A 15,659-nucleotide genomic window follows, 5' to 3' on the forward strand; every position below is an offset into this window, starting at 1 on the left:
ATTGATATATATATAGATCTACCTCTATATATATATATATATATATATATATATATCTATTTACATAGATATATCTATAGATATATCCATGTACATAGATATATCTATCTACATAGATATATCTATCTACATAGATATATATATATATAGATCTATATATAGATCTATTTTTTTTAGTTGTTGTATGGTTTCCTTGGGGGCCAAAATGGCCCCCAGGGAAACCCTACAAGATCTAAAAAAAAAATATTGCCCCCTCAGGGGGTCACCCTGCCCACGGGCGACCCCCTGTCATTTTATTTTATATATATTTTTTTTGGGGGGGGGGGGAAATAAAAAAAAACCTACCTTTTTTTTTTATAAAAAATATGCCCGGGGGGGGGGGGGTGGGGGGTGACCCGTTTTCCGAGGGGGCCGCCCCCCCAAAGTGAAATCCCTGGCGTCTAGTGGTGTTTCCTGGCCCCGATCGCAGCTGTGCTTTCAGAAGGCCTCGTAAGAAAGGGGAGACTCTCCCCTTTCTTACGATGCCTTCTGAAACTGTTTCCTGGCCCCCGATCGCAGCACAGCTGCGATCGGGGGCCAGGAAACACCACTAGACGCCACTAGACTAGCTGTGCTGCGATCGGGGGCCAGGAAACACTTTCAGGAAGGCCTCGTAAGAAAGGGGAGACTCTCCCCTTTCTTACGAGGCCTTCCCGAACGTGGGGAAGGCCGTTTTCCCCATCGAAGCAGGAAGCGGCCACAAGGCTGCTTCCTGCTTTGATGGGGAAAACACCTTTGAAACGTCAGTGCGCCGCGAGCGGGTGGGGGGGAGACACGGAAGCTTCCGTGTCTCCCGGGGAAAGGTTAAAAAAAATAAAAAATCCTCGGGTGCGACGCATCCGAGGATTTATTAATACCCTTCCTGGTGTTGGCCACTGGTCGTGACCCGCACCAGGGAGGGTGTGTGGGCGTCGGCCAGTGGTCGACGCCCGCACCGAAAAGGTTAATAACAGATGGCCCTATTACCTAATTTACTTTTACTTAATTTAGCATCCTCAGAAGGATGGGAGGCTTACTTTGCCTTTTAGGGACCAACACTTGTTTCTTTCAGATAAAAGCACATGCCAGCAGCAATTGTTAATGCATTTGACCAGGTTGTAGATACCATTGTCTCCATGTCACCATTGATTCAGAAACACTTACAGGCCTGCAGATTTTATAGAATTGCATGACAAATTACTACTTTCAGTTTCATACATGTACACCTTCTGATACAGATTGGCTTTGGTTCTGTTTTTATATTTGATGCAACTGTAAAGTAAATACCACTCATTAGCAATCTGTGATTCATATTTTTACCCACACATATCTTATATACTAAATACCACTGGTAACTTAAATTCACATTATACAAACATATCATAATCAAGGTGAACGATGTTAGACGCCTTTTTTTCCTTCATAGAACAATTTAAAGGGTCAGGCTCAGCTCTAGTGGATTTATAGTATGACACTACTGAACTCACTGAATATCTAGTGGTAAGTCCATCCTCTCATTCTACCTACTGACAAATGTGCAGATGTACTTGAATTTATTTTATTCCATCCAACTATTTAAGTGTAGATGAGCATCTTAGTGGCAAGTTGGTGTGCACTAACCAATAATACCCAAATATATATTTACCTTTGACTCCAGTGAAGTTTTGTGTACTTTTTAAGACAAAGGATTGCACAATTGAGAGAAAATCTTGAGGAAAATGTACTTAGAAATCACTCAACACAGTGTAGTACCTAAACTTGTTGTGTTGCATGTAAGGGAAAGCAGTACATCGCCATATCTTGTGCTAGTGCTCTCTCTCACAACGCTGGCCCTCTTTATGATCCCTTGCACCAAAAACACACACCCTTGCACCATAGTGCAAGAATGTGTTTGATCTTTAGCATTGGTTTTGTGCTAGAAGAGTAGCCTTTCAGGGCAAAAAAAAATGCTTAGACATAATTTAAAACTTTTCCACTTTCATATGAGTACATTACAGTAAGTATAGCACACATGATAAGCTTGAAGAAAAATAAACTTTACTCCAACCTCATAATGCTCAGGTAGGCAGGAGACATGAGGCAGGATACCACAGCACTATCCTTAACCACTCTGTAACGTCCTTACCTCAACTGGTTGTAGCTCTTCATGATCACGTGACAGCCCCATGGGTCACTAGAGTTTACCTTGTGAAGTATAAGAAGAAGAAATGTCTGAGGGCTGCAACAGCACATGGCAGTAGGATGAATCCTGGTCCCTACTGAGCATAGCTCTAATATAGGATTGTGATCACTTGATAATCACCAGCAACACAGAGGGCTTGTGGGGAGTAGAACAGGCAATTCAGGGGTAGAAAACACAGAGGGGGTCAATACAAGCCGCCTGCCAAGGTTGGACCGCCGGGCGGCCGCCAAAGCAGCCGCACTCCCACCGCGGCCATTATGAGATCCCCGCTGGGCCGATGGGCGGAAACCTGGTTTCCGCCCGCCGGCCCAGCAGGGATCTCGGCCGCAACACAGGAGCCGGCTCCAAATGCTGTGCAGACAGTGAAACGGGCGTGGCAGGGGGCCCCTGCACTTCCCCTGCCAGAGGCATGGGCAGTGCAGGGGCCCCCAGAGGCCCCGTAACTCCTCTTTCCGCCAGCCTTTTCATGGCGTTTCTTACCACCATGAAAAGGCTGGCGGGAGGGGGACCCGTAATCCCCTGGGCAACTCCAGCTGCGACAAAAGTGGCAGAAAACTGATGGTCCCAGCGGTGCGACCGCGGCGCTTCTGCAGTGGTCGTAATCCTCCTGGAAGCACTGCCAGCCTGTTGGCGGTACTTCCTCCAAAACAGCCCTGGCGGTCGAAGACTGCCAGGGTTGTAATGACCCTCAGAGTGTTTAAGACAGTGCACATGGGCTATACTACAGGCTGCTGGGAAACTGATGAAAAATGTTGGTATATCATTGAAAAGAAAATCTAATTGTCTTGGGTTTAATTATGATTGTACTGGAAGAACACTTGTGTACCATCATATTCATAGGCCTACAGGAGTAGTGCAATTTCACCCAGATCTATAATCCTGGGTGGTATTATGCAACCCACAAATACAAGTGCCTCCAGGCCTAGAATTACCAGATCTAGACACTCCAGGCCTGTCTTTACTGCTGTGGGCGCAAAAGCGGCTGGCAGTAGCACAGCCCGACCCTGCATCGAACCCTTGCTGCAGCACAGAGGGAGCAAACAATGCTCTCCCAGGACAAAGAGAAGCCTACCTTCAAGCATCGCACCTCACCCCGTCCTTTCAGCCCCACCGACCCTGCTCCATAAAGGTGCTTATTGTTAGCGGATTTCTTCCCAGAACAGGGGGAAAGGTGCACAATAAAGTACCTGGTATGTCTGAATCCTTGCAGTTATAGCCCATCCTGGGAAGAAAACTCACGATAAGCTGGAATGTGATGCTGGAATATCGGCAGGAATTGGAGATTCTGACTCACAGTATCCCTGCACTTAATTCTGCCCTACTTGTATTGAGGGCTTTAGTGTGATTAGGTGCTCTTCATATAATACTGGCAATATTTTCTACACAGTGAGAAATTAAACAAGAGGAGGAAATTCTACTTAAGAGACCAACCAAGAAACCTCTTTTCATGTACCTTTTTTAGGTATGTTTCCTCTTATTTTCCTGTCTGCCTCTCCCAGGAAGTTGTCTTTAAAGCTTTTGTGGGCCCTTTGAGTCTCCTGTCTAGGGCCTCGCTTTTGACTTAGTATCCAGTAGGTAGGGTCTGATAGACACAAGAAGGCCCAAGAAAGGGACAAACACTCAACATTTTCCTTTTCAACTGGATGTCGACTCAAAACAGATGTGATATTCCTCCTTCAAGATTGGGTCCACCCTGAGCTCTGTCCGTGACAAACAATATATAAGACTTACATAACTGAGGCAGCAGGAACCTGGCCAGAGCTCCGTAGGTTTTTCTGATATTCAGTCTCTCTACCCTCTCCTTGTGCCTTGTGAGCACTGTTGCCGTGCTCACCTGCTTGGTATAAAATTGCACACGATGAATACCTTTGGTAGCATAATGGATGAATAAAGATAGGCAATTAAAGCCCTCAATGCGCCATGAGACATACATCTGTCACCTTTGCTAAGTAAATTAAAGAGCAACAGTCCCTTAGGTTGGACAATAAATTAACACTGGCATCTTTATTTATCCATTTCCCTTGGGATATATAAAAGTAATAAACCTGCTGGGTTAAAAAACATCACAGTATCCTAGTATTATTGTCCACATGGCATGCCTTGTAGACGAATGGGGCATATCCACAAATGAGGCAGAAGCGCCTTCCCTCTAGAAAGAACTTCTATGATTCAGTAGCCACCTGCATTGAAGGGTTTGCACCTAATGACTGGCCCTATCTCATGGATGAAGTTTGTGGCATAGGCATAATATAGGCCTTTTGCTTCTGTCATATTGCTGCTTTTTAGCCCAGATCAGACCCATCAGTATGAGACAAGAACGTTTTGGTAAAGTAGGGAGCCATAAGAACAGCTCTTGATTTACAACCTCTTATAGGTTATGAAAGGTTCATTCAAGCTTGCTATTTTACCGATAGTGAGTTGCATCTTCCTTTCGTAAGTGCAGATTAAGCGATGATGCCTGTGAAAGGGCATTATGTATGAACCCTCTGTATTTGAGAAAACCCACAATTTGTGAATATTTGCTTAAGTTTGAGGCAGGTGCTTTCTCTAAGATGGCTTGTACGTAACTGTGGTCTGGTTGTATAAGGCTGTTTCCATCACATACCCCAGGTAATGGACCACAATATGTTACAAAATGCATGTTATCAGTTGGCTGCAAGTCCACTAATTTTCTATGTGGTAAGAATGCTGTCAAATGGTGGAAATCCTCCTACTGTGTTTTTCTATAAATTATGACCTCATCTGGTTAGGCTTTGTTATGTTAATGGTGAAGTTTATTATCTTATGCATGAGTCTCTCGTAAGTGACTGGAGTACTTTGCAAACCAAATGGCATCACTCGGAGACCTACAGGATTCATTTCCCTGCGTTCATGATGTATGTTTCAATTATGGTATATATTAATTTGAAGTATTAGTTACAAAGTGAACATAACCAAGAGGGCAGGGAAGCATTTTACAGAGAACATAACTAACAAAACAACATTGAATAAATGTACATGATGGGGGAGAGTGACAAACCAAGAGAGAATGTTAACCAGGAAGATATTGTCTGAAGAGGTTTTCGGATCCTTTCATCATGCAAGGAGATCATGAATCAGACCAGTGTTATTAGGAAAGAAGTTCCACAATCCGGGAGCTAGGTATGAAAAAGGCATGTTTTCCTGTTTTATTTCTTTCTTTAGGTTTTTGCAGAATTCTGTAATTTTTGTTTCTGGTGTCTTTATGATCCATCAAATGGAGTTTATGATTCATTACGTTAGGATTGGATAGTGGGCTGCTGAAGGTTTTTGTAGTTTACATGCTATAGTGAATTGAATTCTAGCTTAAAGAGGGAGGCTGTGATGATGTCTTAAGACTGGTGTGTTATGGTCTGATTTCTGGTTCCTGTAATCATTTTGATGTAAACATGATTGACAGCTTTTACAGGCACAACAGCAGATTTGAGAAGTTACGCTAGGGTTACATTGTCTCCATCAAGCTTGGGAAGTACAAGCACCTGGACTGCTGATTGGAAGTCCAAATTTAGAATGGATGGCTCACGATTTTTGAGCACATATATTTGGTAGAAGACTGACTGCCTATTTGACAATATGTTTTGGGTGACTGGAAAGTTGAGAGAGTTGGCATGCAGGATGAGAGATAGGGAAATACCCAGGGGATGTATGATATCATTAAATTTTGGACCGGGGTGAAGAAGCACTGGAAAAGAGGAGTAAGGATTCCATTTTGGTAGGGCTCATTTGATGACTGAGGTCATGCAATGTAGATATTTTATCTTATAGTATTGTAGCCAGGTGTTTCAGTTGCATGATGATCTGCTATATTGAATGGGTTTGAGACTGTTAGGTATTAGAGTTCTATCAGCACACTGATGCAAGTAGAATTTTTTTCTCATAGCATTTTAGTCACGTGTTCTAGTTGCATGATGAAAAGATCCAAAATGATTGTGCCTCATAGAGCACCATATTTAACATAAATTAGACCTGAATCAAAGAAGTATTTTTCACAAACTATGGCCTTGAAGAGAGGAATTACTAAATAGGTCTGCATATTCCCCTAATCAAATACAAAATACACAGACATGATTGATGAGCTATAGCCTTAACTGGAAGTGGCCAAGAGAAAGGCATCTTCTTCGTCCATGATTTTCAGTGCATTATCAAGTATGTGTACTTAAGCAGTGTCTGCATTTTATATAGAGTACAATCAGGGCTGAAATTAGGAGGTTGCTTTTGGAAATATGGAATGTGAATTATGTAGGAACCAATTTTTCATTGATGTTGCTTTGGCATGTGAATTGAGATAGTGGAGTAAGTTTCTGAAAATTGGTAGGATTGAGGTTAGATTTCTTGAGATGGAGAATAACCTAATCAGCTTTCAGAGATAAGGGGAAGATGGCTTCTTTAAGTGAAGTGTTAATGATCTTCAGCCTAAGAGGAGAAGTGTCTTGTGCACAACTAGGAAAGAGGCTGGAATTATGTTTTTTTTTTTAGTAAGAGAGTGGGGTGGTCCACAGGTAACAGCATGCCCTCGTCTGGCAATACAATGGAGGAATAATTCTATGGTGGAATTTTCTGATTTTGCTGTCAGAGAAGAAATGGTACTGCTAGAGTTGTAGTTCAAGGAGAGACTGCAATGATCCAAGATCTACCAGCATAACTGGTGTCAGACTTGGTAGGATTCTACTGTTAAAACACACAACTGTGAGGCTAGGCAAGCCTGAGCTATAATGGGACATAAGGATTCTGGGTACGGCTGCTACTTTTGATGTAAGAAATAGAGGACAAGCAATGACAAGGCGGACACTGAGCCTACATATGTGAGGCTCTGAGAGGGTTGTTGGATGTTACTTGTCAGAAAGGTGCTATTTCCTTGAGGTTTTGATCCGATTCTGATGGCATTGTTAAGCAGGTCTACTTTGCATTAAAAAATGGCACCATCAGTTCCTCCGTCAATGAACAAGGAAACCAGTCCTCTAGCATGAGTGATAATAATTGACATACTCCAGGGTAAGCATATATATGACATTTATTAAGGTGTGTTTTACAGTGACAACATGCCATATTTTGGCTTGCCGGAGAAACTGTGATCATCAAGAAGTAAAACCAATAATGGAATGCAGAAAATGTAGTCAAAAGCTGTAAATTGTGCAGGCTGAATGTTAACTTAAGGATATCTGCCCTAGTATATTTTAAAACACTCTTGATTTACAAGGATACAGTGACAGCATTAAAAAGGGCATATGTGTTGCAGCAATTTCTGACCTTTCTTGTCTATGACACACACCTGGCTTCCCTCCAACACTAGAGTTTGAAATGATGTCTACCCACAACGATTACTAACAGTGCATTTCAAATCTTAACATTTGTCCTTAGCCCACTACCCAATCTCATGTACACAAATTCTGAGCAGACTTTCATACCCGGACTCTATGTACTTGTTTTGAACAGCATCAAGCAAGGGAGAACCCTCACTTTCTTTCTCTCCCTAGCATCTACTGGACTGCTACACTGCAAGTGTAAGGCAGAGACATTAGATTGTATATGTATGTAAAGCAAAAGTTAAATCCACACACTTTGGAAGGCACTATCATTGAGGCATTAGAGATTAATGAAATACTCACACCTACATATCAACATGACATTACGAATGACAATATTTATAACATCTGTAATCACATTGAAATAGCCTGAGCTGCCTGGTGCTCCATTAGGAGTTTGTTACTTTCCAGGGATGGTCTCTGCACATGTCACTAAATACAGGTGTAACTGAGGCAGTAGAATCTACAGACCACTCGGACACTGTGTATGTGACTATACTTATTGTGGTTCATGCTGTATTAGAATGACAGAACGGAGTGAACCATCCTATTTCTCCATTTATCCCACACGTGATGCTACACATTAGGCTATTAGAAAATTAACATTTAATTTATATTTTGCACTCTAACCATCAATTGAATGAACAATATTAACATATTTACTACATAGGTAAGCTGGGCACATATTTATATATCTTTATAAAGAGACCAGTGTACTTTCAAAACGACATGTTCTTATTGTCAGAAGGCATAAGAAAGCACAGCCTCAACAAAAAGCAATACAACATTTGACTGCTTTACAAGGCAGCCTGGCTATATATAAATATTTTACAAATAAAATTATTTTCAAGCATCTTTTCACTTAAAGATATATACGAAATAAGTTTTATCCATCACAAGCGTAGCGTATTTCAGCTTTTTGATCTTAAAAAAAACAAAAAAAAAAAAAACATTTGAATGCCTCAGATGCTATTTTGCGGGTAAAGGTACCAGCACCGCCTAGCATCATATTCATAAGGAACAATACAAAAACAATACAAAACAAAGGTGCTATTCATCCTGACAGAGCAAGGACACCCCTGTAAACGCTGGAGGCGTTGAAGTGCAAGAGGGTCCGTGCAGCACACTCAGAGTACCTCTCTAGAATTTCTGATGGCACAGCAGAGGACCATACTGAAGATCATGCCAAAGATCTGCAAAACATAATAGACAGTTTTTATTGTTTTTATAATGTTTAGTGGGTCACGTGAATCCTCGCAAAACATTAGCACACGAGATGCTCAGTTTCAAATTGCTCTTGATAATTCACGCAGAAAGAGAAATGACAATTCATTAGCAGAACAAAGCAGTAGTACTTGAATTGAACTATTAGGAAGCTGCAATGCATAAAGAGTCAATTTCGTGGCATACTGATCACTTGTACAGCTGGTGCATTGGCTCCGGGGCCAAAGGCGAGATGGGCTTTGCACCACCACTGCTTCAGAAGAAGCTTTATCAGAGTGGTGTAGGCAGTGCTTAATTTGCGCTTGTTGTTTCCGGTGCTGAGCACCGGCACTTATTTGTGAGGGCCGGGGCTTATTCTTATGCCTCAAGCATTTGCTGCGAGCAAAATACACATATGGGAAAGGCGGAAGAAGGAAAAACTAAAAAGTTTCATAAAGGGGGGAAGTAGAAAGTTGCAGGGTGAGCTGAAGGGGCAGGGTTGGCCGTAAATGGATTGAAGAGGCCCCAGATGGCTTCAGGATTATGCTGCCTCAGTATTCAGTGCTGGCAGATTTAATTACAGCAGCCTCGTGTTTAAGAGAAGGGCTTTGAGCACCGGCACCTCTTAAGTTATAAATTAGGCACTTGGTGTAGGCTTACTGGCTGCAATGTGTTCCTTAATTAGTTTGGCTTTAGTTAGAAGAACAATAAGACATTTATTTGCCTAAAGTTTCTTTTTTTTGTTCGGTGAGAAAGGTAAATTTAGCTATATGATAATATAAAGGAAAAATGTGATAACTAGGATACTAAGATGTCTAACCAAGAAAGGTTGGGATAAAATCTACATCACGATTCCTTCTTCAATATGTATATACGCTATTAACTTTTGCGAGATCAGGCTACACATTTCGCAGAGTCCCCCTGATTTACAGTGGCTTTCAGTAGCTATAGTGTATCCATCAGAGTCAAAAAGAATGTCACAGAAGTAAAAAAAAACAAAAAGCACACCGTTAGTAATAATTTAAAAACTCCACAAGAGGGGAGTGGGACACTACATTCAAATCGATACAGTCCTATTTCGGAGGAACATTCCAAATGAGGTATCAAAGTGATGATATAAGGTTATATGATTTGCTGGAAAAGAATAGCTGCAAGTAGCTAATATACTCCTTTCTCCTTTATCACAAGTCCCACATTTCCAGCACCAAAACCATAAGCACTATTTTTGAGGCAGTACACAACATCTGTCCAATCAAATTATAAACATTGCTCCCAGCATATGGTAGTAGCCAATGTGCCTCTCCTCAAATAATTGTCTGGCGACCTCTGTGCTGTCCAGCCAGACCATAAACACACTAAAATGTCACTTCATTAAAACATAATATTGTCATAGGTCTTACTTAAAGTTTGGCAGAGTAAGAAGAATGCTGTTTCCAGTGTTGTTAACTATTGACCCAGCAGTCGGCCCTGTAGAGCTTGGTCATAGTGATGCTTGTCCCACCCCTTTTGGACCAGGATGGCAGTCACTCACTCTCCCTGTCCATGTCCCTCATGCCCCACATGGAAAACAAAGGCAGGGAAAAAGATTAATGGCCCTCATGTGCAGGGAAAAAATTCCCAATGTGTCGGACCATTAAGTTTTTGTTTTCAAGAAATAAACTCTTGCTTTGGGAGTTTCTTCCTTGAAAACAAAACATTTTGCAGAGCAGGCGGTTTACAGATTTAAGGGCATAGATGCAATATGGTGGCACACGGCAGTGCCTCAAGGTTTCCTACTGCACTGCTTTGCATCAAAAGAAAATGGCAGGAATGTGCTGTATCTATAAGATACGGTGCACTGCTGTCCTCTACCACTGCGCTGATGCACAATTGGCTGGCATGAGCCAAATCTGGCACCCTTGCACCAAGGTGCAAGGGTTTCTGCGTTGTCGGAATTATTGTTTTTTTGCAGGGAGGAACACCTTCCTGCACAAACACAATCAATGGAGGTGTTTTCTTCCTTCTATGTGTGCTGCAGAATGCCTTACTCCATATCTACAAGGCCATGTAAGACATGCAACCTGCACCGCCAGTGAATCAAAAAAGGTGATTCACCTGCAGCGCAAGCCACTTGTAAATATGCCCCATAGTGCGCTCTGCAAACTTCACTAGCCTGAAAGCAGCTGCCATCGTGGCAGCTCCTTGTACAGGTCTAAGATCCCTGCAAGGCAGACTCTAGAATGGTGCAGCGGCTCACTGCCAGAGTGTGAAAGGTCATGATCTCTATCCCTGTTGGGGCAGCAGGTCACCCGTTAAGTTAAAAAATGAGACCATTTATTTATGTTTCACACAGTCAACTCATATTTCAACAATATTGAGGCAGAGTAAGACAACTAAATTCTAATTCAATTATGTAATCTTATTAGCCCAGTCACTCTTTTGGTGTAGTCTGCGATAATAAACTAGAGTACAGTCCCTCTCGGACCAGCCAACTAGGAGTAGAATTTAATCCAGATGAGGCAAGCTTCCAACCTAAGGCTGACCAGTTTGAGATAATGTATTACAATTATGAATGCTTCTAACATCGTGTCCCTAGAAACTTGTCAGCTATGTTCTTCAATTCACCTACTGACTAGGCCTTCTAAAATTGCACAGAATAATAGCCCGATGTAGAGGTTGCACATAAAAACGGAGAAGGGTCAGGGTTGGGTGAAGCTCAAATAGACCGGGATAATGAGATTTAAAGCATTCCTTTAAATGTAGATATGTGATCATATCGACCTCTGTAAGGTTGTATTAGTTGCATAGTTGTTAAAAAGTAACATCTTGGTTTACTATAATCAGTTATCCGATGTGCCAAGGCCTTGGATCTCCCATACCTGGGGCAATTTGTCACATATTGAGGGAAAAGGACGACAATCTTAAATAGGACACTCAAATGAGAACTGTCTTTACAGACATGATTAGACTAAAGTCGTTTCATTTTAATTTCCTTAATAAAGGACTGGATATATGAGCTTGTATAAATGGTTTTGGTGAAGCCCGTCCTTGGCATAAAGTAGATGGATGTCTCCCCATATTCAGATTCATAGTCAGCCTCCCAAAGCAGCACAAAAATATAATTTACAAGCTGGCAGTGTTAACCTACTGGCCACAATGTTCAGACTAGGCTGCTTGTAACCCCCGAGGTTATTTGGATTTTGAAATGAAAACAAATGAATAATTTAAAAACAATACTTGGAAATAAAGCAGGCAATAGCTAGAAATAAATACAGCAAAACACAGCCATATAATTAGCGTATAAAGATGAATTCAGCCACAATGAGCCAATATAAGAAAAGGGCAAGATATACCATAACATTTTCTGAACGGCTTTACGGCCAGATGTTCCACTGTACTCACTCCTTCAGGTAAATCCTTCGAAGTTAATTGTGATCATTCAAATCCTGCTTTGAAAGCTTGCATCCAGATCTACTGCGAAACCTCTTTACACGTGTTTAAGTTTTTGCAGGGCTGTATCAAGTGCGAAAGTGAGTACAGAGATAAACCTGCACACACAAGAACTTTCATTTAGGTATCAAAAAGACACAATAGAGTGATCTCAGGGGAGTCTTAAGTAGCTTCAATTAAAGGCTGAATTCATAGGACAAACAGCCGGTTGCAACAGACAACACTGCCTGGTGCCAAGCATAAAAGGGAACCAAAGGGATAGCCTCGACTTCGACCTATTCCTCATAGCATCAGGTGAGTGAAGCAAATAAGACCTATTCACCCTAGAAGGTCCCTTCATCCCTTCTTTCATCCACTCATCTATCCGTCCTTTAAGCCTTTCATCTATGGCCCATCCATTTGTCCATCCTTTCCCTATTCCATCCATCCTACCTCTACTATTCTACCCCTACATCCTTTCTTCATTGCAATCGTAAATCCATCCTTTTACTCACACATCCAACCATTTATCCAGAATTTTACCCAGCATCCATCCAACCATTCATCCATTGATTCTTTTCCTGCCACCCATCATTTCACCATCTAGGTTTATATTAACACACACCCCATTTATCCAGTCTTTCATTATTCCATGCGTTCTTACTTTCACCCACCCATGAAAATATGATGGGTTAATTTTCCATCCATCAACTATTAAGCCTTGCATTCATAATGTACCCCTTTGGATTCTTCTTTCTTCTCACAGTTTCTTTTTATTTTGTTTATGTCTTTCATTTTACTCTTTCTGTTCTCTCTCGCTGTTTCTCTCTCTCTTTCTAACATTTCTCTTTCTGGGCCTTTATACTATGACTGGCGTCACTTTCCTTACTTTTGTTATGATTTTGCCTCACTTTGTTTTGCAGAGGTGCAGACAGAACAGACTTATAAATAACTTGTCAGTGTTTCTAGCATCAATAATACCCCCGCTTAAGCTGCTAAAGCAAGCAGGTCGTGATGCCAAGAATAGTTTGATTAAAGGAGTTGGTGGCACTGATAAAGGGCTCCTTTCACTGCAATCAAAATGGTGGGAATGTGTAAGCCTTCACTACCTTCCACACATTTTCCTACAAATCCTTCTAAATGTATTTTCATCATCTGCAAAAATGGCTTACATTTTTTTGTGGATTTGTACACATTCATATGGGTAACTCTCAAGTAATTATATACGGTGGTGTCCCAGCCCGCTATACATCCATATTGTTCTGCTGAACGAGATCCAGTAAAAAAACATAATTGATGCTGTCAGCCAATAGTTTGGCATAAAGCTTCGTATCAACATTCACATTCACCCACTTTGGATCGTTTTATTAATGAACTTGGTGTATTTGTGCGACCAAAAGTTTCAGAAATAATAGTAATTTCAACCAATGTATGCATTAGTCGTAAGAAGACTGGAACATGTACATCTTGAAACGTCTTATGCAACATAGCCAGGAGCCCGTCCTCCCCAGTTCCTTTGTTTACCAGAGTCTGCTCAAGCAAATTATTACTGCTTCCAGGCAAATAGATTGGCATTCAATTTCGCAGGTTTCTGTCAAAATTGTTTGGCAATGCCAAATAGTGAGGAGGTTCTCAAACTAGTTAAGGGAACTACTCAATGTGAAATATTCCCCCAACTGAGCTACATATCGAACTTCAGATAAGGAGACAGAATCATAGCAGGATGCTCTGTGTGCGTTACTCCTCTCTCAATAATCAAGGGGTATAGTTACCAAAGGGTTTGTACTACCCTGCCTCCCACAGTGTGATGCAAGAGCAACAGAAAACCTAGAGTGAAATTTTACCAAGCTACACACGCCCACCTTGTGTGGCCCTGTGTGACTTAGTAAATCTGGATTAACAGAAGGCAGCACAAGTAGCTGATTGGCGTTACACTGCCCCAGTGATGGATTTCATGGGTGGAGTGTGGGTGCTCCCACACGTCCACCAATGGATTTTGGCACATTCCAAGATTTATCATTAGTGGTACACCTGGGAATGTGTCAAAATACTATGGGGTTCATTATGACCACGGCAGTCGGTGTAATAGTGGCGGTAGTATCGCCAACAGGCTGGTGGTACATACCGCCATATTATGACATTGGATTGTACCACACCGACCACCATGGCAGGATTACGACCCCACCTACCGCCATGATTTTGTTGGCAACCTTAAAGGCACAAAAACCATGGCGGTAGGCACTATCAGTGACAGGGAATCACTTCCCTATCACTGATAGGGGTCTTCCCTGCCCCATCTCCCTCTCCAGGTTCCCCCCTACCCCCTTCTTCTCCAGACACTCCCTTCACTCATGCACATTCATTCACACAAGCACACACGCATTCACACACTCATTCTCACATTCAAGCACGCATGCAGACATCCATTCACACACACATCCACACACACTTTCATACATACAGGAACACATGCATTCACACAACACAACATACAACAGGGCGTTTAAAACATGGGAGGTAACCCTTACTGACTTACAAAGCGGAATAAAGTTGAAATAAACCCAACAAAAACGAAAACACTGAAGTTTAGTAAGAAACTAAGAACTCCAGATCATGGAACAGCAGAATAAAGTTGAAATAAACCCAACAAAAACGAAAGCACTGAAGTTTAGTAAGAAACTAAGAACTCTGGATCATGGGACATCAACGGTCTCCATTTGTCCTTTGATACCTCACCTCTAGGGGTAGGATGTTTGTAGTGATGCTAGGGTAGTCGAGTAGAGATTTATCCACGTGGAGTCCTGGTGTCGTTCATTTTAGGGTCAGGCATCGTGAGGCATCTTCTGGAGCACTTGGTTATAAGGGCTGTTTCCCTTGACGTTTTTTCATCAAAAGTGGGTCGCTGAAAGCACCACACCTTCCTATATGCTGGGCACTATTTAAAGTATCTTTGACCAAAACTTGCTGAAGTGATTTTTCTTGGCTGTCCAAACTGCCCTCTTGTATTCTCAACACAGCTTTCTCACCCTATCTTGTTGTGCCCTGTGGAGAGAATCTTGTTTTAATAAACAATACTCTCAGTTTAGCTCTTTCTTTTGCGCAATGGGCTGGTTTGTCATCCATGATGATGTTCTCCTCCTGTCAGTAACAAGGAGAGAGGAAACCTTCTCTCTGCTGTATATTTCCAGCAGTGCCTCACAGTACTATTCACAACTTATTGTTGCATTATGCGGAGTGAGTTGGAGTTGATATGTGCAGTGTTTGGACAAAATATTGAGTTGTAAATATCAGGAGCCACAAATATAGAAAAAGAAATTGTGACACAAAAATATTGTGATGCAAAAATATCGCTGTCTTTTTAGGTAAGTAATATAATTTTAAGGATGTTGTTTTTTATACTGTTTTCAATAATATAGTTGTTAAAATTATTGTTTTCTAATTTTTTTAATGTCTTTCTGTTCATATATTAATTTTATGTGTTACTATTGTTTCTGTATTTGTTATTAAGTTCTTCAATATAGTTTGAC

The 15,659-nt window shown here is 41.5% G+C and overlaps 1 protein-coding gene across 2 annotated transcripts in view; it reads right to left on the reverse strand.

The window, feature by feature from the left end:
- Nucleotides 1-15,659, reverse strand: part of TSPAN2 (tetraspanin 2) — a 716,196-nt gene that overhangs the window by 68,222 nt on the left and 632,315 nt on the right. The window contains exon 8 of one of the 2 annotated variants that reach the window (XM_069238961.1): nucleotides 8,658-8,714. The exons of the other annotated variant lie outside the window; for it this stretch is intronic. Within the exon in view, the coding sequence (XP_069095062.1) occupies nucleotides 8,658-8,714 (57 nt within the window). The remainder of the gene's footprint in view (nucleotides 1-8,657; nucleotides 8,715-15,659) is intronic. 2 annotated transcript variants of the gene reach the window in all.

The sequence above is a fragment of the Pleurodeles waltl genome, chromosome 6, assembly GCF_031143425.1.
Source record: "Pleurodeles waltl isolate 20211129_DDA chromosome 6, aPleWal1.hap1.20221129, whole genome shotgun sequence".
Classification (NCBI taxonomy): domain Eukaryota; kingdom Metazoa; phylum Chordata; class Amphibia; order Caudata; family Salamandridae; genus Pleurodeles; species Pleurodeles waltl.